General features: G+C 43.5%; 1 protein-coding gene across 3 annotated transcripts in view; it reads right to left on the reverse strand.

Annotated features, from left to right (window-relative positions):
- Positions 1-22,245, reverse strand: part of DNMBP (dynamin binding protein) — a 113,988-nt gene that overhangs the window by 38,433 nt on the left and 53,310 nt on the right. The window contains exon 1 of one of the 3 annotated variants that reach the window (XM_058697452.1): positions 6,516-8,325. The exons of the other annotated variants lie outside the window; for them this stretch is intronic. Coding sequence (XP_058553435.1) covers positions 6,516-7,677 — 1,162 coding nt within the window. The 5' untranslated portion in view covers positions 7,678-8,325. Of the gene's footprint in view, positions 1-6,515; positions 8,326-22,245 lie in introns of those variants that run through there. 3 annotated transcript variants of the gene reach the window in all.

Here is a 22,245-nt window from a genome sequence, read left to right on the forward strand (position 1 = left end):
TCTATCCTCCAACAAGCAACACCTTGATTTTAAAAAGTAAACACGTGAAAGCCGTGTCCAACTCTGTGCCCCTTCAGCTACAGTCACAGGTCTTTGGTCCTTTTTGTGAGAGGTCTTGAAAGAGTGGTCTTCATGCCCTCCTTCTATGACTGCATCCCCCATATAAGTCCTTTGCAAGTAATTCTGAATCATCACGGTTCCAACAATATTGTCTTTTCAGTCAACCAACAGCCTCTTCGACAAATCCAACGGCATTATCCTTGATTTCCTTGGGCGACTTCAAAGCACTCGCCATTCTCTCTTATTTTAAATTCTCTGGTTTTCTCCTGACCTCTTCATATGATCTCGCCCTATGCCTCTTGCTGGCCTCCCTCCTCCTCCCCCTTCCCCCAAACTGTGGCTCAGTTCTCAGACACCTGATCTTCTCCCTAGTTGCTCCTTTCCTCAGAGAACGTATCCACTCACAGTTTCAGTGATTACAAGCGAGGAGATGATTCCCCACAGGCAGACCCAGCTTGCCTTATTCCTCAGGCTCTGCTCCAAACTAGCATCTGGTTTCTAAGATTTTAATACTCCAGTGCTCCACACACTGTGGTTCCTCCTTGTCACCACAACCATGTATCTTTGCTTATAAAGTTTCCCCAGCCAGGAATGTTCTCCCTGCTTCTCTCTGCCTACGTCAACCTCCATTACTCACTCTCTTCAGCTTTAGCTCAAGTTCAAACATCTTCCTTAAGTCTTTTCCCATAACTCAAGACTGAGCTTTCCCTCTTCTGACTGTCCACAGCATTCACCATCTAAACCAAATATTCGTGTACTTTATTACATTATTCATATTTTTACATTTGCCTCTTCAATTGATCTGGAAACTTCTGTGTGTGTGTTGGGGGTGGGGGAGGCATCCTTCTCCGGATACCCCCAGTACTTGGCACAGTGCTGAGTACAAGTTCTAGTTACCAAATCCCTGTTGAACTGCATTCAAAGGGGATGTGGGATCTGTATACTGGTGAAAGAATGATGGCAGCTCATGTTTATTTTGCATTACTACACGCCAGGTTCTACTGTGCGGCTCTAGGTACTTCTGTATCTATAAACTCACTTAACCCTCATAATTACTGCCACATAGTTACATCATCTGGTTTTACTGATGAAGAAACTGCAACATAGAGGGATTAAATAATTTACACAAGTTTACACAGGCAATAGGGCCAAGTAGGGGAAAAGGTACCTAATAGTTCCCCTTATAGGACTCATAAAATTGTATTTTAATTATTTGCTTATATGCTGTTTTCTGTTTGAAACCACAAGTGCCTGAATGCAGGCACAAGTCTTATCCATCTTCTCCGGTGTCTCAATAGGGACACAGCTGGCATTTTGGCCAGGACAATTCTACATTGCATAGGACAGGTCTACACACTGAAGAATTTCAGAGTCCCTGGCCTTTGCCTTCTAAGCCCAAGTAGTCCTTGTACCCTGCCACTGTTAACAGCCAAAAGATACCTCCACCCAGTTCCACATCCTGGGGTTGGTCTGGGCCAGCCAAGCCTCAGAACGCCTGCCCCCTCGAGCCCACTGCATACCAAATCGGCACCATCAGTCATCCATGTAGCCGTGATTTCAACCAGGTGACCCCCCATCCTGGACTTCACCTCTACCATTTGGACCAGGGATTTGTACCTAATCAATGAATGGTTAGTTCATATGATGAGGACTAAAAAAAACACAAGGTGAGTCAATTACACTCACTCTCCTGGGAATCTGAATTATGAACTATCAGCCGGGTCAGACAGAAATAGAAGCAGAAGTTGCAGTAATGTCCCAAAGACAGTGTTGGGACGAGTATGGTTATATGTAATGAAAAGTGAAGAGGGTGCAGAAACTATGAGTAAATGGGAAGTGCTGGTCTGCAATAAGAGGCGACCATGCAGAAGTTCAGAGAAGGGTACAAACGTCATGAGAAAGATGGTCCCTGAAGGAGACGCAGAAAGTGAAGAGCTGGGCCCAAGGGTAGCTGGTTGCAGCCCACTTGTACCGGAGCAGCAGCCTCATCCCTCCTCAGGATCTTCAGGCAATCTAGGTGGAACCAGAACGTAACACAGTGTTTGGTGCTCAGTACGCTTCTGTTAGATAAAAATAGATGAGTGGCTAATATGTATTATAAGAGAATGAAATTAGAGAGAGCAGCACAAGGTGCCCTGAGAATGTCCAGCACGTAAATGACAATGGTTCCACTGGCACGACTCATCCTACCCACAGTGAAATTCCACAGTCTGTTTTGCTGGCCCTTAGTTACTACCCAGTTAATTCCCAGGAGTATGGCCCCTGTCTCCAGAGTGGCAGAGACCTCTTGGCATCTATTGCGCTTGTGGCTTCTAATCAGCATATGAAATTAACCAGGATGAAGAGCTAATGTCTTGGATTGACTGGCAGACATTTTATTCCAATAGTTTGAATACAGTCTGCAGCTACAAAGACATCACGTTTGTATACCTGCAGTGAAAAGAAACCTTGACCCACAGAGTCCTAAAAACTGCGCTACCTGTGGAACACTGGCAAAAGTGCCTTCAAATCTATGCTGGTTTTTATCATCTTGGGAGAGAACAAAACAGATTTCCCTGGATTCTGTTGTTCCACGGCAATTACTGTCCAAACTTTAAAAGAATCGCGAGAATATCTTCATCACCACTTCCCTCCTAAACCCCATGTAATGTGCTTTGCACCTTGGTTGCTCCTCTTCTTCACCCCATCTGGCAAATGCAAGGTCTTTCTTTGGTCCACATGCCTCCCGTATCTCTGTTGCATGTTACACAGCTACGACCCCCTCCACTTGAAGTCTCTCCCCTGACTTCCCTAATACAATACTTTCTGCTTTTTCTAGGTTCATTTATATGGCATGAACGCAGAGCTGTGCTTCTGGCTTCAACCCTGGTGACGCAGTAAAAGCACTGGTCTGGGCATCGGGAGACCTGGATTCTATTCCTGACCTAGGGACTGATTTGGGACATATATTTCAATTTCTCTGCGCTCCATCTCTTTGGTTATAAAAACGGTGGGTCAGATTTAAGTGTTTTTCAAACATTTTTTTTTTTACGGTAGCCCACACTTTACACTGTGACTCAGTATATACATGACATGTAACACGTGCATGTGGATACACACACACTCACACACACACATGAAAGTATCACATGCATACTTTTCCTACACGAGATGCGCTACGAAATTTTCTACTCCCTTTTATTTTTCAAGAATGCTGCTTATAACCCACGGAAGAGACTTTAAGACCCAGTCATGGGTGGTTACCCATTATTTATAAAACACTGGGCTTGCTGATGTGTCGTGAGACAGGAGGATGCTACTGAGCCCTCCAATCCTGAACCTCCAAGCCTGGACTCTCACCTGAATTCCATGTCCTATTCCTCTCTGTAACAGTTCCTCATTTACATATCCTAACATCACCTAACCCATAGTTAACACGGAATTTGAGGCACCGCGTCCCTTTCCCATTTATGTTACTAGCAAGTGTAAACCCTTGGTGCCGACTTTTGGTCTAGCAATGGGAGAGCAGCTTACATCGTACCAACCTCCCTATCGATAACTATTAGCAACCCTGGATAAGGCATTTTTTTAAAGTAACTGTGTGAAGGTATTGGAAAGCAACCAAAAGCAGGCCGAAAACAAGAGGGGATAGGACTTAAAACAAGGGATGCAAACTAGGTTAGATCCATATTTATCCAATTTTTACTCCCTGAAGTCAATCCCTAGTCTTCTGGAATGTGGGGAAAATCAAGCAAAAATGGAAAGCCAACAACTGGCAATCTTATTGGGCTGAAGAGTCAAAGGCTCATTTCTGGGGCTGTGAAGTGGCTAGGTATTATGAGTGAAATCCTGGAAAAGAGGAAGCCACAGAGAGAACAGCCCAAAATCTGTGCAGAAATTCCCCTCAAATCCTTGAACTATGCATGCAGGTGATGAGACTCCGGGAAGCCAGCAGAAAGCAGTAACAGCTAGAGGCCAAAAAGCCTGGCAGATATTCACAACTGCTTGGGGCTGAGAAGACACGGCTTGAAATTTGAGTCCCTCTAAGTTAAGAGATTCAATAAACACTTCATGTTGCACTGAAACATCAAAAAAGCTGCACCCTAGAAGTAAGACCCACCTCTCAGGAGGAGGGGCCCACACCCTAGGACTAAGGGCAAAACCCTAACAGGCATGCCCTAACAATCTCTAAGCCTGAGGCCTCCATAGGAGAATGAACTGATAAGGCAGGTGAGGGAAGGGCACATTGTGGTAGAAGGACTTGGTTTCTAGCTTGAGAGACAGGCTGGGAGTGGCCATTAGATAGCACCTTGTTTCTCAGATGGAGTAGGGGGAGGCAGGGGAGGGTGGGAGAGGAGGAAGGGATGGGACATTCCACGTAGATAATCACACCTGCAGACACAGGGCCTGAGGGCAGATGTTCAGTGGGGGTCAATCTGGATCTCAGGAGAGAGGGGACCATGCAGTGACAGACTGGTGGAATAACTTGTAAGGCTGAAGGGAGGCGGGTGGACAAAAGACCAAGAAATCACAATTTATGAGCACCTACTATGTTCCAGGCATGTCTTTAAGGGTTTTATTTATGTTCCCTCACTGACACAGGTGTCATTATCTTCATTTTATAAACAAGGAATCCGAAGCTCAGAGAGATTAGGTAATTCACCTCAAGTTATACTATTAGTAAATGGTGGGGCTGAGACGTGAACTCCCAGCAGAAGACAGACTCTAACACTTGTTTCTGTAATTACATGTTGTAACTGTAACGTTCAGCAAGGACAGTGGTGCCTGTGCTGTGAGACAGCCGGCAAAGAATGTTAGAAAGCAAAAGGATTTCAGGGCGGACTAAGATTCTGTTACAGGCCACGGAGGACACTAGTGGTATAAACTAGGGATGTCAATTAAGCTAAACAGGAACACCATCAAAACTGAAGCCCTCAAATATAAAGAGAGAGTTGTAAAAATGTAAGTGACAGAAGGGGGAACTGAGCTGGTTTAAGAGAGATCATAGGGCAAATTGCACCACTCGGGAGAGAAGGGCTTGACTCTTGTTAAGTCAGACAGAGTAAACACACTTAGATTACACTTAGGAGGCTTAATACAATAAGGAACTAAAGATAGGAAACAAAGTTCATGTACGGAACAGATGTGGGGGAAGGGAATAGGAGCAATACAAAAACCAACATAAGGAATCACAGAATCACTTGTGTAATTGTTTGTGTGTGTGTGTGTGTGTGTGTGTGTGTGTGTGTGTGTGTGTGTGTTTTGATTGTAGTTGATTTGAACTGGAAGGAATTTAGAAGTCATTCAATCCCTATCATCTCAGAGCAAAAACACACCTAGAAAAAAATGGCTAGCTGCTAAATACCTCAGCCTTCCAATTAAAGCCGGGCTTAGTTTCAGTTTTATCTTTATAAATGCAGGTGGAGACCCTGATTGATCCAAAACAATGCCCTGCAAATTCTGGTTAGGTTAAGCCTGTGCCGGAAGCCCACGGATAAACCACTGGCAGTTCTGGGATCACACCAGGGACTTGTCATGCCCCCACCAACAGTGAGCCTGTTCTGAAGATCTAGAAGAGAGACTTCCCGCTCAGGAGGAAGGTGTGAGATGGAGTTTCTAGATCATTCACATTTTCTGACTCTAACCCTTATCCTCTGCTCATAACCTACACCACCCTCAAATCGGCCTCCACCAGAAAGTTGGCTTCGTGAGAGAATAGCGTAAATAAAAAGAAAGACTTAACAGGGAATCCAGTAATTATAAAAACAACCACAACAAAACAAAACAAAATGAACATAATTCATTTCAGAGAACAGCAGAAGACAAACTGGCAAGAAAGAAACAACCTCTACATTATAAAAGACTCTTAATGTATCATGTTACAAAAACTTTGTTAAGGCGAAGTGAGATGAAGTAATTTGAATGTACAAAGCATCATGAAGAATATAAATAATCCTCTGATTTCCAGAAGAGTTGTAGTGCTCATCATTCACTTAAGATTCCTGAGTGTAAAGATACAAACACTCTATAAAACAAATTAAATCTTCTTTTCCCCAACGTCTAAAGAAGCGTAGAGATGGAGAGAAAGATCCTGCCAGGAAAATAAATTTTTGCTTGGTGCCTCAGTAATGAACTTGCCATTCCCATGAGACAAAGAAATATTAAAGAAAGAATGGAAAGATATTTGGGATTAGAGACCCCTGCCAAAACCAAGAATGATAAAGATATTTCCCATGAGAACACGGTCTCGTTCTGGAGGCCATGGTGTGTGTTTATAGTGCTGTATCTGCTCTTGCTCTGAAAAGTGCCTCCCAGAGGGATTAAATCTCTAAGGTTGTTCTCACTCAAGATACACTGAAAAAAGAATTTCGAGCGCCAGGTTCCTTAAGTACATGGGTGTTCCTAGTACCTAGATAACCACCCCTTTTACCTACTTTCATGTTTTAGCATTCTCATAAGGCTGGCTGAGTTCGTACCTTGAGTTTTCTTCCTGTTTTGCACAAATTCTGAGCGTCTCAGGGTGCTGGGTGCTGTGCGGCGGTAGCGACTATTCCTTTTCCAAGTCTCAGGGCCATTTGTCTTTCTCTCGTCCTCTAAATGCCAGGTATTCTTTCCTAAGGAAGGGCCCTGCGGAATGCCGCTATGGTGTTCTCCCCGATCCCCTCTCGTCCACTGATTCCGCAGACCATCCGGGAAGATCCCTCTGCTCCCAAGGGCCATCATTCCTGCTCTGTCCATGCCACTGTCCTCCAAATCCTTCATCTGATGGGCAGAATCTGTTTCTCTGTAATTCTGAAATTTGTACTCACAGTTTGCAAATAGAGTGTCGTGGCCTTTATTTTCTGTATCAAAGTCACTCTGATCCACGACAGGAGTCTTTGTTTTGGGATAGATTTTATCATTTTGACACACACCTTTGTCCCCTTCATAGTATTCGGCAAATTCTTTACCTTCATTGACACCATTCAAATCTGGGAAGTCCACAGACTGACCATTAATATAATTCCCAGGAACCTGACATAAATTGCTGCGGTTTCTACAATAAATATTAGTTTCTTTACAATCCTCAGCATTATAATTAAAATTCCTGTGGTCCACGTGCCACTTTTCAGGTTGACCACCATTCCCCACAGGATCATCCAAACCACTGTGGCGAGTCTGTTGTCCAGTTTCTTTAGAGTCCTCAGGATTACAGTTCAGATTCTGACCATCTACGTAGCCATTCGTTTCCCTATATCCTTCAGCTTTCCAGCTTTCTGGGCTGCCTGTAAGCCAATTATCCTTCGTCTCGGGGCTCAGATTCCCATAATCTACATCTCCTGAGTTCCAGTAACCATCACAGCCTTGAATCACACTTCCATAGTCCATACAGTCCTTTCCACTTTCCTCTGCTTCCTCATGGTCTGAACTTGGTTCACTCTGCCCAAAAGCCCAGTATCCACAATGCCTTTTTCTGAAGGGCCGATTGTGCCCTGACGTCCAGTTTCTGGAATCCGAGCCGCCTTCTCGGTAAAGTCCATCCAGCCCTGTAAGATCCCTCTTCTGTAGACTCCTGTGATCTTCATACTCCCAGCTGGAGCCCCAGTGCCCTTTCCTGCCCGCTCCTCTTTCTTTTCTATCTTTGTGGGTTTCACACATGTTCAGTGCACTTAAAGACTCGAGTTTTGCTTCCCTCTTCCATGGGCCTGGGTGGGGCTGAAATGTGGACAGGTGCGGTTTAGCCCAAGGCTGTATCCGTCCTTCTGAAAATGTCTCCCAAAGTGCTCGAGACACTCACTCTTCTTGCTCCTCCAGCTGGGAGCACAGAGAAATGTGGAGTTATTTCAACCTCGGATCCAATCAGTGAGCTGCTATATCTTTCCCCACAGAGGCCAGAAGATAATTAGTAACTAGTGTTCATGTGATTGGAGTTGGCAGCTTCGTTTGGTGTTTCCCTCAAGCTGGTCAAACTGGCTTGGCTGCTTTCTGTGCTGAAGGTGGAAGTATTCTGCTGTTCTAAAGGTTTTGTAGAAAAAGCACAGTGAGCAAGAACAGCCCCCTTTAAAAGCCAAGGTAAGGTCATCTATCAATCTCATCGGCCTCTTTAGATATTTCTGTAATCAACCAGGGGTATAAATAATGTTTTCATGTGCAGCTCAAACTGGACCTCTGTTCCTCATCTTCCAAGTTCAGCTTTCTAATCCTTAGACATCTGAAACTCTGCAGGTCTCTGTTTCCCTAAGAGAGAGAACTCTTCCTCCTGCGAGAGCTTTGCTTTTTATGGGAGTCAGGTTACCAGTTAGTGAGTACACACTCAAATCGCAAGTGGTTTCAACTCCTGCCTGCAGACGCAATGGGGCATCCCACTGAAAGGAAGAAAAAAAACTTCCTTTCTACTCTCATCTGGTGTCTGAGTAATTTTAAAACTGTCCCCTGCAAGACTGTAGTTAAGTATGTTTTTCACACTTCCCTTGATACGTGCCATGCCAGAGAAGCATGAACACCATTTTCTAAATCTCTTCTCCATCCAATCATGCAGCAATATTCAGGAACTGGGGAATAAGGTTAGGAAGCAGAAAGGTGCCTATAAAAAGACCTCTGTGGATCAACAAACATTAGATGGGCACCTATTATAGGTGAGGTATTGAAGAAGAGAGAAAACGTGAACAAGTCAGTCCCTGCCTCTTGCAATGCAGGAGCAACCCCACAACAGAAGATCTAATGTGACAGGTGCTATAACAAACACAAGGGCAATGCAACAAAGCAAAGTCCCCGGCAGGGCAGCTGGAGGGCATCATGGAAGTGGCGGCATTTGAGCAGTGCCTTTAAGCACAAGCAGGATTTCCCCAGACTTTCTACATATGGAGGACTAGGAGATGGGGAACGGTTTGGAGGATGGAATACGTAGAAAAGTAGTAAGAGAAAAGGCTGGAGCGGTAGGTTGGGGCAGATCCCAAGGGACCGAACGCCATTTACTTCATTCAAGGGAGAGTACTGTGCTCAGAGACAGGCTTTGGTAAGATGATTTAGCTAACTGGTCATCTATCAATGTCCAGGAACAGTTCTCTGAACCACTGTCTAATCCCTATTTGTGAAACAATATAGACCAGGGTTAGATGCTGTGTCAATAATTAGATGTTTACTCTTGGATGAACCACTCACTCAATCTGGGACTCGATGTACCCATCTGTAGACATCTAGGCCCACTGACGTCTATGACACCTCTGATTCCTTCAGTTTAAAAAATCCACGTTCCATTTTCCTCACAACTTGTTTGTCCTTTCCTCAAATACCTAAGGCGCTAGTATGCACCCTTTGGCTGCAATCTCTGGATTGCCAGAGATTCTGATGTGATGTGAAGGTTTCTGTTCTGTTCCCTCACACCTTCCAAACCAGTAGCCGTAGCAGCGGCAGCCCTGGAAGCTTCTATGTTTTCACTGTGAGAATGTGCTAGAATCAGGGCGAGGGCTAGCAAGCTGACAAATTTTTTTTTTTTTTTATCTTCAGTACCCTGCAAAGAGGGTACTGTATTACCCTTACTTTACTGCTGACAAAGAAAGAGTCTCAGAGTTTCAATAACCTGGTCACATAAGGTGGTACCAGCCAGGGCCACAATCTGAACTCAGATCTGTTTGACTTCGTGGCACTAGACGAACAGGGATACTCAACGTACTAGAAAACCTTAATTTCCCTCAAACCAAGCAAACGAACAAGTAAACTCTATCACGATCTAAGTCAGAGGTGGGCCACTTCTGAGGCAGGTGTGCTCACACTGGCCCCTTCCCTTCCCCTGACATTCCCTCTGTGCCTCCAGTCCTGGAGTCTGCCCGTGCCCCCTGCCACCACCCCCCAGCCCGGCCACCACAGGGCCGTTCCTCGCCATTTGACCACAGTGCACATCTAGACTGGCACATAAAGTAAGCCAGGCACACTTTTAAATACTGAAAATAAAGATTAATCTTTCCCCCACTGTTACTGGAAACAAAGTTCCCTTTAGCTACTTTGTATCTTCGATAAAGATAGCACTGTAAGAAACACACCTAGTACATCAACCAAGAGAAGATATAAAAGAGGATAGATGACGGAGGCCCTAAAGTGCCACAGGGCCCTGATGCTTGCTGTTTGTCACCAGAGTGGGGGCGATCCGCTGCAGTGACTATCTGTGCACCCCTCGCCCCCAGTAGACAGAAATACTGCTATATTCAATGGTAGGAGGGAAGACAGGCAGCAGGATTTAGAAGGAGACAGAAAAAGGGAGAAGGTGCCAGAAGGGTAAAGGAAGAAGAGGGAGGAGACTGGAAAAGAACCAGCAAGAACACGTGCCTCCCTACACTTCTGTTAATGTCTCTGTTAACTATGCAGGTCATGCCTCTCGTCTGGTGACCGACGCTTCCACACTAAGGGTGCCCCAGTGATGTTCTCTGATTCCTACAGTTCTTGCTGTTTTTCAGAGCACTGAGCAAATCTCTCTCTCATTTCACCTACGTTATTTTATTATGCGTGTGTAACTCCATTTATTACACTGAATGCTCCTTGGAGGCAAGGACCATGTCTAACTTATGTCTCAGTCCTCAACACATCTCTGCACATGGGTTACCCAGCAGGTACAGACAGGTTTGAGGAGCTGATGTTTGCAGCATTTATGGGGCACGTGCTAGATGCCAGGCAGAGAGCAGGACAGCTTGGAGGTTAAGAGCACAGCTTTGCCAGCCCTGGGTGTGAGTCTGGACTTTGCCACTCACCAGCTGTAGAATCTTGGGGAAGTTACTTAAGCTCTCCAAGTTTGTTTCGTCATGTTTTCATCTTAAGCACAAAAGACGGGACATTTCTGTGGAACATAATTCTAAAAAGCCTCATTATTGATAAATTCCCACTACCTGAAACTTGAGACACTTTTGTTCTGCCACCTGTATATCTAATGCAAGGATGGTTCTCGAGTGTATCTCAAACCAAGTCACAGGTATGGAAGGCCATGGAAGAGCCTGGAACTTGCTATGGCTTTGGGGATGGAGCACTGAGCCAAGATTCCCTTCCAGCCCCTCTTCAGGTCCTCAGAAATCATCAAGCTATCTGGCAATCCCCCAGGACTTTAGGACTTCTCATATTAAATGATCACCTTTAAAATTTTTTTTCATTAGTTTTTTAAATGTTTATTTATTTTTGAGAGAGACAGAGTGTGAGCAGAGGAGGGGAAGAGAGAGAGAGGGAGACACAGAATCTAAAGCAGGCTCCAGGCTTTGCGCTGGAGCACAGAGACTGACACGGGGCTTGAACTCATGAACCACGAGATAGGACCTGAGCTGAAGTTGGAAGCTTAACAGGCTGAGCCAGCGAGGCGCCCCTAAGTGATCACCTTCTTGAGGACATGCCTAAGAGCTCATCCTCACGAGTCCCCTTGAGGGTAACTGTTGCTGCCGCCCCTGTTCAGCCCAAGTGCCCTAGTTCTTCCCTGATCCTTCACAGCAAATCTGCTCCAGGATACCCGCCCCCCCCCCCCCCCCCCGGCCCTGCCCCGCCTCCGAGGCTGCAGTCCCCTCAGACCTGAACGCGCTCGCATAGCGGTCCTCTCCCGAGCATAGTTTAGATAGAAGTTTCCTCTCCTTAATACCATCTGCTCTCCATCTCTCAGAAGATGACTCCACTTCTGGCCTTCCCATAATACTCTTTCTTGTTGGAACTTAGTTTTCCAGTCGCTTGCAGTGATCTAAAGTAGAGGGGCAGGTGAGCGTGTGTACTTGGCCCGCCTTCTCGAGCCAGCCTCTCCGGACCACCATTCTCCTGCTGGGAGTTCAATCGGTATCCTGCAATTCCTACATCCACACATTACTTTGTATTATTTTCCTTCCTGAGGACACGTGGGTTCGGAGCTCTCTGGCACGCCTGCCCGAAGTGACACAGCCGTGTTCTCCGCGAGCCCTAGACTAATGCTGGTGCCTCACTCTCTGTCTCTTCCTCCTTTATAATTTATTTCTGTTTCCTCATCCTTTTCCCTAGCAAATCTACCATATCCTACTGTGTCTGTATCCATACACTCTGCCTTCCCTCCTGTTAAAATGGAGAAACTGTCTCGGCTCTGATAACAGGCCAGTCTCTCTGCTGGTTCCCTGGATCCCAGTCCCCCTCACGCCTCAGAGACTGTGTTCCAGCAACAAGGCCCTCTCCCTCTGCTTCTGCAACGCAATCACTCCAATGGATCGGTCCCACTCACTGGACTATCTGCGTCTTCTCCTTTGCTGGTTCACCTTCCTGGTCTTCTACACTCCCAAACACTGGTGTGCCCCAGGGCTTCTCCTAGATATGCAATTACCTAGCACATGGCAGGAATGCAGGGAACACTGATAGGACTGGAAATGTGGTTTGCAATCTTATTCAGTGCCGCTGCCTCTCAGCCTAAAGGAAGAATTCAAAGGAGACCACTACGGCTAAAGCTACTCATAGGACATCAGTGCTACAGCCTCTGGTGGTGTGGACAGAGGGTCTGGAAATAAAGGAGAAGACAGACACCTAAGATCTAAAGGTTAAGTTCCCCAACAGAGGAAGAAATGAAGCACTAATGAAAAGCAACAACTGACTGGGAGGAGGGAAGGCAGAAGCAGAGAGCATTCTGGGAGCACTGTAAAAGGCAATAAGGGCTGGAGTGTTGGAAAATAAGAGGTGTTTGGGGGGAAATGTGATATGCTCTGAAGGGTGTGAATATTCGCAATGAGACAGGGCTGTGAGAAGCACTTAAGATGTCTCAGAATTTATACCTCGTGATGAACTGAAAGGGTTATGAGTTAGGTGAGGGCTCAGAGAGACGAACGACCAGCGTGGGGACGTTGCTAGCATGAATGGGTAAGCATGTTGGAAAGCTGTATGACTTCCTGATAAGCAAGGAGCCAAAAGTGTATCTGTGCAGAAGGGTTAAGTATTTTTTTTAAAGATATCAAGACATACATATATTCTCTTATAGTTTTCAACAGATGAGAGTACTAAAAAAATGCCTGACAATAAACTATTTTGGAAGTAAGTTGACAAGGGTCTTTTGGGATCCCTCCTCTGTGAGCCCTTGAATTTCTGGGTTTTTCAGGTGCTGCTTCCTACACCCACTCTCAGAGATTAAGCAGTCCTCTCTCAAGTTGAAACACGCCAACATCATGGTGTGGCACAGTGACAGGGCACAGAAGGCTGTGCAATGAAACCGACCTGAATTTGAACCCCAGCCCTGCCACTTACTAACTGTGACAGTCTGGGTCAACCTGGGCTTTCTCATTTGTCATATATGCACAATATGGAGGATTCATGAAAGTGTGTCAAAGACCTAGCACTCTGTGTGACAAGTAATAAGTGCTCAATTAATTATAATTGTGATCACTGTCTTACTCTTTCAGTTCCTTCAGCTAATGGTGAGGTTCAGTGCCTGGGCCACTTCTGTGTATCTATACTCTTTCTTTTCTTTTTTTTAAGAAGTAATCTCATTAAACGTTGTGGCTTTAAATAAAGTTTATGGGCCGTCAAAATTGATTTGTCCCAAATGTACGTCTCCAACCCTTACCCCTCCCCTGAACTCTGGGCTGTATATCAAACTTGCCTAATCAATACTTCTACCCGGATGTTTTATGGGCTCATCAACATGACCAAAACAGAGCTCCTGCCCTCTGTCCCGTCCCACCTCCCCCACCAACCAGCATCTCCTGCAGTCTTCACCACGAATTGAGAAATTACTGGCAACTCCAATCCTTCCAGTTGCTCACCCGCGGGGTCATCCTTGACTCTTCTTGTTCTCTCACGCCTCACACCCAATCCACCAGCAAATCCTACAGGCTCAGACTCAAAATATACCCAGGACCACGCACTCCGCATCATCTCCAGTCTACCATCCCGGTCCAGGCCGCCATCACCTCTTGCCTGCAGCATCACTGCAGTAGCCTCCCAACTGGTCTCTGTGCCCCTACCCTTGTGTCTTTCTGTTTGGCCTCCACACCGCAGCCAGAGTGACGCTATAACATGCACCAGATCTTACCGCTCCCCTGCTCAAAACCTTCCCGTGGCTTGTCTTACTCTGAACAATGAACTACAAGACCCACACCTTAGCTCTAGCTGAACTGGCCTCCTTGCTGTTCCTCAAACACTAGCCGCACATCTGCCTGCGACGATCTCCCCACCCCCCAAAAATGGCTTGGCTGGCTCCCTACAATCATTCAGATCTTCACGCGAATGTCACTTTTCAGTGAGGCCTTCCCTGATTCCATAGCTTCTTTTGCCTTCTAGTACATATTCATATTTCTACTTACTGTTTGCCTCTCCCCATGAGGGCAGAGATCACTGCCCTAACTCCAGAGCACTGCCTGGAATACAGCAGGAGCTCAATATATGCAGATTAAATGAACCTCCTGGAGTTTCTCATCTCTTGGGGCTTGCTACATCTGGCAAAGCGTAGGCTGGGAGATGACACACTCAGTGGCCGTGTGGTGGCAGGAATGACTGTGGCCAAGGGTCCGTGCTAGCAGGAGGCAGGCAGGTCCTTTCACTATGTCCCTGCAAAGCCCCAGTGAAATCTGAAACCGATACTTAAAATCCCTGGATCTTTTCCAGTTTCTCCTCCCCTCTGCCCTGAGCTGAGCGTGAGGAAACGTTCACAAAGCCATGCTACAAAGTTAGGAATAGAGATTCTTTAACTTAAAAAAAAAAAAGAATAGCGATTCATGGGTTAATTGTAACTAAGTCAACCATTCCAAGCTACATTTCTTGACACACATTGAACCCCTATTGTAAAAGGAAAACTAGTTTCAGTCCTGAATTAACATAGACTATTAAAGCCTTCTAACTCTGGTTGCTGTTTTATACCAAGACAAAATCCATTTAAAGTAACCGAGCTAATTTTTACTGAGCCCACATCCTGAACCACATGCCACAAGTCAAAGATACTTGCTTTTTTTTCTCATGTACTGACAAATCAGAAAGAAAGATTATTATTCCTTTCACATAAACTTTTACATCTTGAAAGACCACAAAATGTTTTGGCTATTTAACTCATTGTGTTTTACTAGTTTGAGAAAGAATTTTTATTTTATTTTTATTTTTTCAATATAATTTTTTCATTTAAAAATTTATTAGTTTTTAATTTATTTTTGAGAGAAAGACACACACACACACACACACACACACACACACACACACACACACACGGTGTGAGTGAGGGAGGGGCAGAGAGAGAGGGAGACACAGAATCCAAAGCAGGCTCCAGGCTCTGAACTCAGCATAGAGCCTGATGTGGGGCTTGAACTCACAAACCACAAGATCATGACCTGAGCTGAAGTCAGACACTTAACCTACTGAGCCACCCAGTGCCCTGAGAAAGAATTTCTAATACCTGAGGCACACCAAGGAGTCTTCAGAATAATAAATAGCTTCTGGATGTAGAAATAAACTATACCTTCAAATTAAGAAAATTTTTTTTAACTTTTTTTCATTTTTGAGAGACAAAAAGAGACACAGTGTTAGCAGGGGAGGGGCACAGAAAGAGGGAAACACAGAATCTGAAGCAAGCTCCAGACTCTTAACTGTCAGCACAGAACCTGATGCAGGCCTCGAACCCACGAACCGTGAGATCATGACCTGAGCCGAAGTCAGATGCCAAACCTACTGAGCCACCCAGGTGCCCCTATACTTTCTAGAATATTGTAGATCACTTCAGCATAAAGATGTTACTCTTCCATATCAGTAATTTTCCAACTTATTAAATCTCTTTAATAAGTTTAATAAGCTCTCTTTAGTGGGTCTTAGATCTCAGTATGTTGTTGAAAATGTTACTTTCTTGAAAAACATTCTGATTTGATGTGCAACAGCCTTTTAAAATTACCCTGAGAGTCTCTGGTCAACATTCCCTTGACATTACCTTCAAGGGAAGAAAAGTTTAGGAGCGAGGCTCCCAATATGGAAGAGGCTGACTCTACCCTTTACCATTCCCTGCACTGATGTAGAACTAATGGGGTCCTTACTCACACTGAAGTAACTATGACCATGGTTCAAAGGCTTCAACAGTGTGATTACATACAGAGGTCAACATCACTATGATCACTGGAGTTTCAGAGATACACAAATATGAACAATACTATGACTATGTCCTTCGTATTAATCAATGGATAGCCAGTGCCTGCCTCCTAGTATGTGCTTAAGAAATATTTGCTGAATAAAGAAATGAATGTACAACCCTGATTACTTGTCAAATTGAGAGGCATGTGAACCTCTCCTAGAGACAGGAAAACACTATGATATTCTAAAAGAAGATTCTCTCAGGGCTACATCATGTAGTCCTAATCAGGGTTCTAAAAGTAACATGTACTGGGAAACCTGAAAGTCTGTGGATTAACCCCAAATCTTTCCATTGCTCTGGAAGTCAACCTATTTATCAGATTTGAAGATACTGTGTATTAGATATGTACCTTAATTTATTAACTAGCAACTCATCTGACCAGAAGCTCCCTGAGAGCAGAGAGCACATCTGTGTTTATTACCCTGCCCTTAGCACAGTACCTATAACAAACATTTGCTGGATGAATGACTGAACTGAATCCCATCCTGAAGCCTGCAAAATGGCATTTCATTCCCCAACATGCTATAATCAGAGATGCCTCCTACTCTGATTCTACTCTGACTCTATGTGGTAATTCCAAATGTAAAGCTCCAAATTCTCAGCTGGAGCCAAATACCGGCTTCTCTAAAACTAATCCTGGGCTTTCAAATTTCTTTTTTTTTTTTTTTTTATAAATTTTTTTTTTAACGTTTATTTATTTTTGAGACAGAGAGAGACGGAGCATGAACGGGGGAGGGTCAGAGAGAGAGGGAGACACAGAATCTGAAACAGGCTCCAGGCTCTGAGCTGTCAGCACAGAGCCCGATGCGGGGCTCGAACCCACGGACCGTGAGATCGTGACCTGAGCCGAAGTCGGACGCTTAACCGACTGAGCCACCCCGGCGCCCCTCAAATGTCTAATAATTAAAGTTTAGGTTGTTTGGACCAATCCTCTCACAGGAAAAAAAAAAAGTTTAAGAAGTTGGAGGAAATATTTTTAAAATCTTCGAACTATCAATACACTGACAAGATGGTAGCATGCTGGCCAAAAAACCAAAAGAAAACTGGAATCCAGACAAGCAAATAACCACAGAAGCGGCATTGCCCCACAGCACTTGCCGGTTCCAGAAAACGGAACTTTTGTTTCAATGGTCCTCTGAGGAGAAAAGGTCAAAAACTCAAAGCCCAGAGCTTATCCAAGGCGAGAAATCTAAAAACAGCCCTTTTCCCCAAATAAGCTAAGATCCCAAGGGACCCCTGAGAGTGAGTCAGAATCGGACCAGCCCTCTTGCAAAATTACAGTTGGGGTTCCTATATCTTGGTTTTCCATGGAACTTTAAGCTTTGAAATTAATTTCAGGAACCAAACTGAGATGGACTAAGGCTTCCATGTGGAAAATGCTTCTCAGTGTTTCTTGAGAAATGTATAGGTCTCTCTGAATCCTAAGAAAAATCAGCCTAGAAATCTTGAAGACAAGAGAAAACACTATAATTCTCCTTTACGAATAAAGCCTAATAATAAAGGTAGACACATTACTGGTTTGAAGGCATCTACCGATGTCAAGTTTGAAAGCAAGAACAGAAAATACTGACACAGAAAGTGAAAGATTAAGGTGGACCAGACAAGAGTACACAGGAAAGTGATCAGGATCTAATCAGTTAGTTTTGCTTGTAGCTCTTGCTATGTTATGTTTACAAGTGTGTGTGTTCATGGTCTTGTGTGCTGCTAACAGTGAGTCATTCTTGCAAATAAATATTAATAAGCTTATTTGTACAGTGTATGTCATACAAACTTTGTAAGTGATATTAAGTTCTAGAAGCAAAACTGGCAACTCTGACAAATGATTCTGTGCAGTGTTAAATCTTGCTCAGAGCAGTGAATGTTCCATTATTTGAATACCACCCAAAACTGTCCAGCATTCTTCAGGGTTTAATATTTGCTATAGGGTATAGTTCTTTATAAATATTTTAACAGAAGATTACAGAGACCATGAGAATATTAATATTGAATTATTATGTTGTACACCTAAAACTAATATAATGTTGTATATCAATTATAATAATATAATAAAATTTTTTACAGATATGAATAGTTAAAAATTTATTGTCTAAATTTTTTTTTTAACTTTTTTTTAATTCAGAGAGAGAGACAGAAGAGACAGAGAGAGACAGAAGACGAACAGGGGAGGGGCAGAGAGAGAGGGAGACACAGAATCTGAAGCAGGCTCCAGGCTCTGAACTAATAGCTCAGAGCCTGACATGGGGCTCAAACTCACAAACAGTGAGATCATGATCTGAGCCAAAGCCGGACACTTAACCGACTGAGCCACCCAGTTTGTCTAAATTTTGAATTAGCAAAAATATTGTCTGAATTTTGAATTAGCAAAAACAATATTGATTTCAATGGCAAAGTCAAAATCAGAGCAAGTACACAAAATACTTCATTGTTAAAAAAAGAAAATGAGGGGCGCCTGGGTGGCTCAGTCGGTTAAGCGTCCGACTTCGGCTCAGGTCACGATCTCGTGGTCCATGAGTTCGAGCCCCGCGTCGGGCTCTGTGCTGACAGCTCAGAGCCTGGAGCCTGTTTCAGATTCTGTCTCCCTCTCTCTCTGACCCTCCCCCGTTCATGCTCTGTCTCTCTCTGTCTCAAAAATAAATAAACGTTAAAAAAAAAAAAAAAGAAAGAAAATGAACTTACATGTACCCTAATGGCCCCACCTGAGGATGCTTTTAGCTACACTCATAATCCAACCAACATCAATCTAATATGGAAATTCTTTCTTATGCCTGGAATATTAACAAAACAATGATCAATAGGATCAGGGCAAATAAAGCTTTGTGTATTTACAATCTTGTTTTAAGAATAACTTTTAAATACTAATCACTTGTGGTATTACTTTACAGTTTTGAAATTATTTTTATTTACAATTTATTTTATGTTAATGTTCCCCTCTTCTAATGTTTTCAATTGCCTATTGTCATGTTAATTTTCTGACTTTGATAAATATTCTATAGTTATGTAAGATGTGAAGGTTAAGGGGAAGCTGAGTGAAGGGTATATGAGAACTTTAATTTTTTGCAACTTTCCTATAGATCTAAAATCATCTTATTTTTTTAATGTTTATTTTTGAGAGAGAGAGAAAGACTGTGAGCGGGGAGGGGCAGAGAGAGAGGGAAACACAGAATCCGAAGCAGGCTCCAGGCTCTGAGCTGTCAGCACAGAGCCTGACACAGGGCTTGAACCCATAAACACATCATGACCTGAGCTGAAGTTGTCCGCTTAGCTGACTGAGCCACCAGGTGCCCCAGATCTAAAATTATTTTAAATTAAAAAGTAAGAAAGTCTTTAAAGTCTTTAAAAAGTCTATTATCAGGTAGAGAACACTTTTACATGTTATCAAAATATATAATCTTGTTGGGGCACCTGGGTGGCTCAATTGAGAGTTGGACTTTGGCTCAGGTCATGATCTCGTGGTTCGTTGAGTTCAAGCCCCACATGGGGCTCAGTGCTGTCAGTGCAAAGTCCACTTTGGATCCTCTACCCTATATATATATATACCCTATATATATATATATACACACACACACACATTTCTTATATACGTATATGTGTGTGTGCCATGATAATATAATAATCTCTTTTAGTATTAGCATAAGACAGGAAAATTATAATCTCTGAAACTTTTAACATAAGCCTAACAAAGAAAAATTATTTATTGTAGATGATTATGGTATTACTATTATTATTTAAGAACATGTAAATAAATAGTTTAAAATTCAGAATAATTTATGGTTTAGGAATTAACAGAGATTCCAGTTTCTTTTTCTTGAATCCCAAGGATTACTATCCTTTGGGAATTTGGGAACATTAGCAGATCACAAAAAAACTGACAGAAACAAATGCAAATCCTCTCTGGAATAAGGTGCCTTCATTGTAGGTCTTAACGTTTTGCAAAAACTATGACCAGCACACAGTAAAAGATAATCAGACACATAAGGAGTCTAGACCACATGAATGAGGAATAGGCAACATCAAAAATAACCCCACTAACACATAATATCTTGGAATCATCATATGCAGACTCTAATACTAAAGTTATGTTTACCATATGTAAAGAAAATAAAAAACAAGCTGAAAGCTACCTGCAGGAAATAGAAAACTATAAAAGATGACATTTCAGATTTGAAAAAAAAAAAAAAATAGAGCTTCTTCTACAAGATGAATCCTCATGTCACCATAATTCCAGAGTCTTAAGAAGGAGGTGTAGCTAGCTACAACAAAGAACCTTACCTTGGGTCTGACACAGCACTGGACTATTTTGCTACCCATGAACTGTGTCTGATAAGGGGACTGGCATCTCTGTTCCAACAGTCCCCAGAGCCACAGTGGTCCAAGTTCAAAGTAACAAACAGAGGTAGGAGATGTATGAAAACTCTGGGAAGTAGACACGCAACCTCAACTTAATTTCATTCAGTTAAACTATATCCAATTTATCAAGTATTTAATGGGTCTCTACCACCTGCAGAATGCTCTGGCAGGTGTGTGGGAAATGATACACTAAGACAAAGTATATCTTCTCAGTAGGTTTAAAATTCACATTGGGAGGCATATAATCAACTAAATATAATATCAATCAGAATTAGATGAATGCTGTATCAGGAGCATTGGAAGAGTAAAGCCTAGTGCTCAAACTGATGATTTCCTTCTTTTTCACTGTACTGACTATATTACTGAATATCATTTTTATGAAAATAGAAAACGATGACCTTATGAGGTACTGTTAGTGACTGCAAGGAATAATTTCATCACATTAGCAATAGACATAAATAATACTTACTGAAAAAAAATTAACATTAATACAGCCTATGCTGTCGATAGATTCAAATGAAGAAAAATCTTTTTTTTTTTTTCAACGTTTTTTATTTATTTTTGGGACAGAGAGAGACAGAGCATGAACGGGGGAGGGGCAGAGAGAGAGGGAGACACAGAATCGGAAACAGGCTCCAGGCTCCGAGCCATCAGCCCAGAGCCTGACGCGGGGCTCGAACTCACGGACCGCGAGATCGTGACCTGGCTGAAGTCGGACGCTTAACCGACTGCGCCACCCAGGCACCCCAAAATCTTTTTAATTAAGACTGTACACACCCACTGTAGATCTATCACATTATTAAACTTTTAGCACTTAAAAAAAAAAAAAGCACGGTAAGAACACTGGCTAAATTATTAAATTAGTCCTAAAAAAGAAGGTCAGTTGAAGAAAAGAAGGCCATTTCATCACTTAGTACCAGTCCATTAATCTATACATCCATTTAAAAACACTGCATGGGATCCCTAAGCACAGAAGACATAGCATTTCTGTGGAACACAATTAATTCTAAAAAGTGTTACTTTAAAAAAAATGTCTTTTTGGTAATCTCTGCACTCAACATGGGACTCGAATTCACAACTCCAAGATCAAAAGTTGCATGACCCACTGAGCCAGCCAAGCCCTCCTAAAAAGCCTCATTATTGAGAAATTCCCACTACCTGAAATTTGAGACACTTTTGTTCTGCCACCCGTATATCTAATGCAAGAATAGTTTACAGGTGTATCTCAAAACTTACAAGTTGGAAGGGGGTGGAAGATCCTGGACCTTGCTATTGCTTTGGGGATGCAGCACTGAGATTCCCTTATAACTCCTTTTCAGGCACACTGAAATCATCAAGGTATCTGGCAATCCCCCCAGGACTTCAGGTACTCATATTAAATGATCACTTTTTTTCTTAATGTCCCCTTTATTATTTTAAGTAAACTCTACGCCCAAAGTGGGGCTCAAACTCCTGACCCCAAGACCAAGAATTGCATGCTCTACCTACTGAGCCAGCCAGGTGCCCCTAAGTGATCACCTTCTTGAGGACATGCCTAAGAGCTCATCCTCACGAGTCCCCTTGAGGGTAACTGTTGCTGCCGCCCCTGTTCAGCCCAAGTGCCCTAGTTCTTCCCTGATCCTTCACAGCAAATCTGCTCCAGGATACCCCCCCCCCCCCGGCCCTGCCCCGCCTCCGAGGCTGCAGTCCCCTCAGACCTGAACGCGCTCGCATAGCGGTCCTCTCCCGAGCATAGTTTAGATAGAAGTTTCCTCTCCTTAATACCATCTGCTCTCCATCTCTCAGAAGATGACTCCACTTCTGGC

This window comes from Neofelis nebulosa, chromosome 13 (assembly GCF_028018385.1).
Source record: "Neofelis nebulosa isolate mNeoNeb1 chromosome 13, mNeoNeb1.pri, whole genome shotgun sequence".
Lineage (NCBI taxonomy): Eukaryota > Metazoa > Chordata > Mammalia > Carnivora > Felidae > Neofelis > Neofelis nebulosa.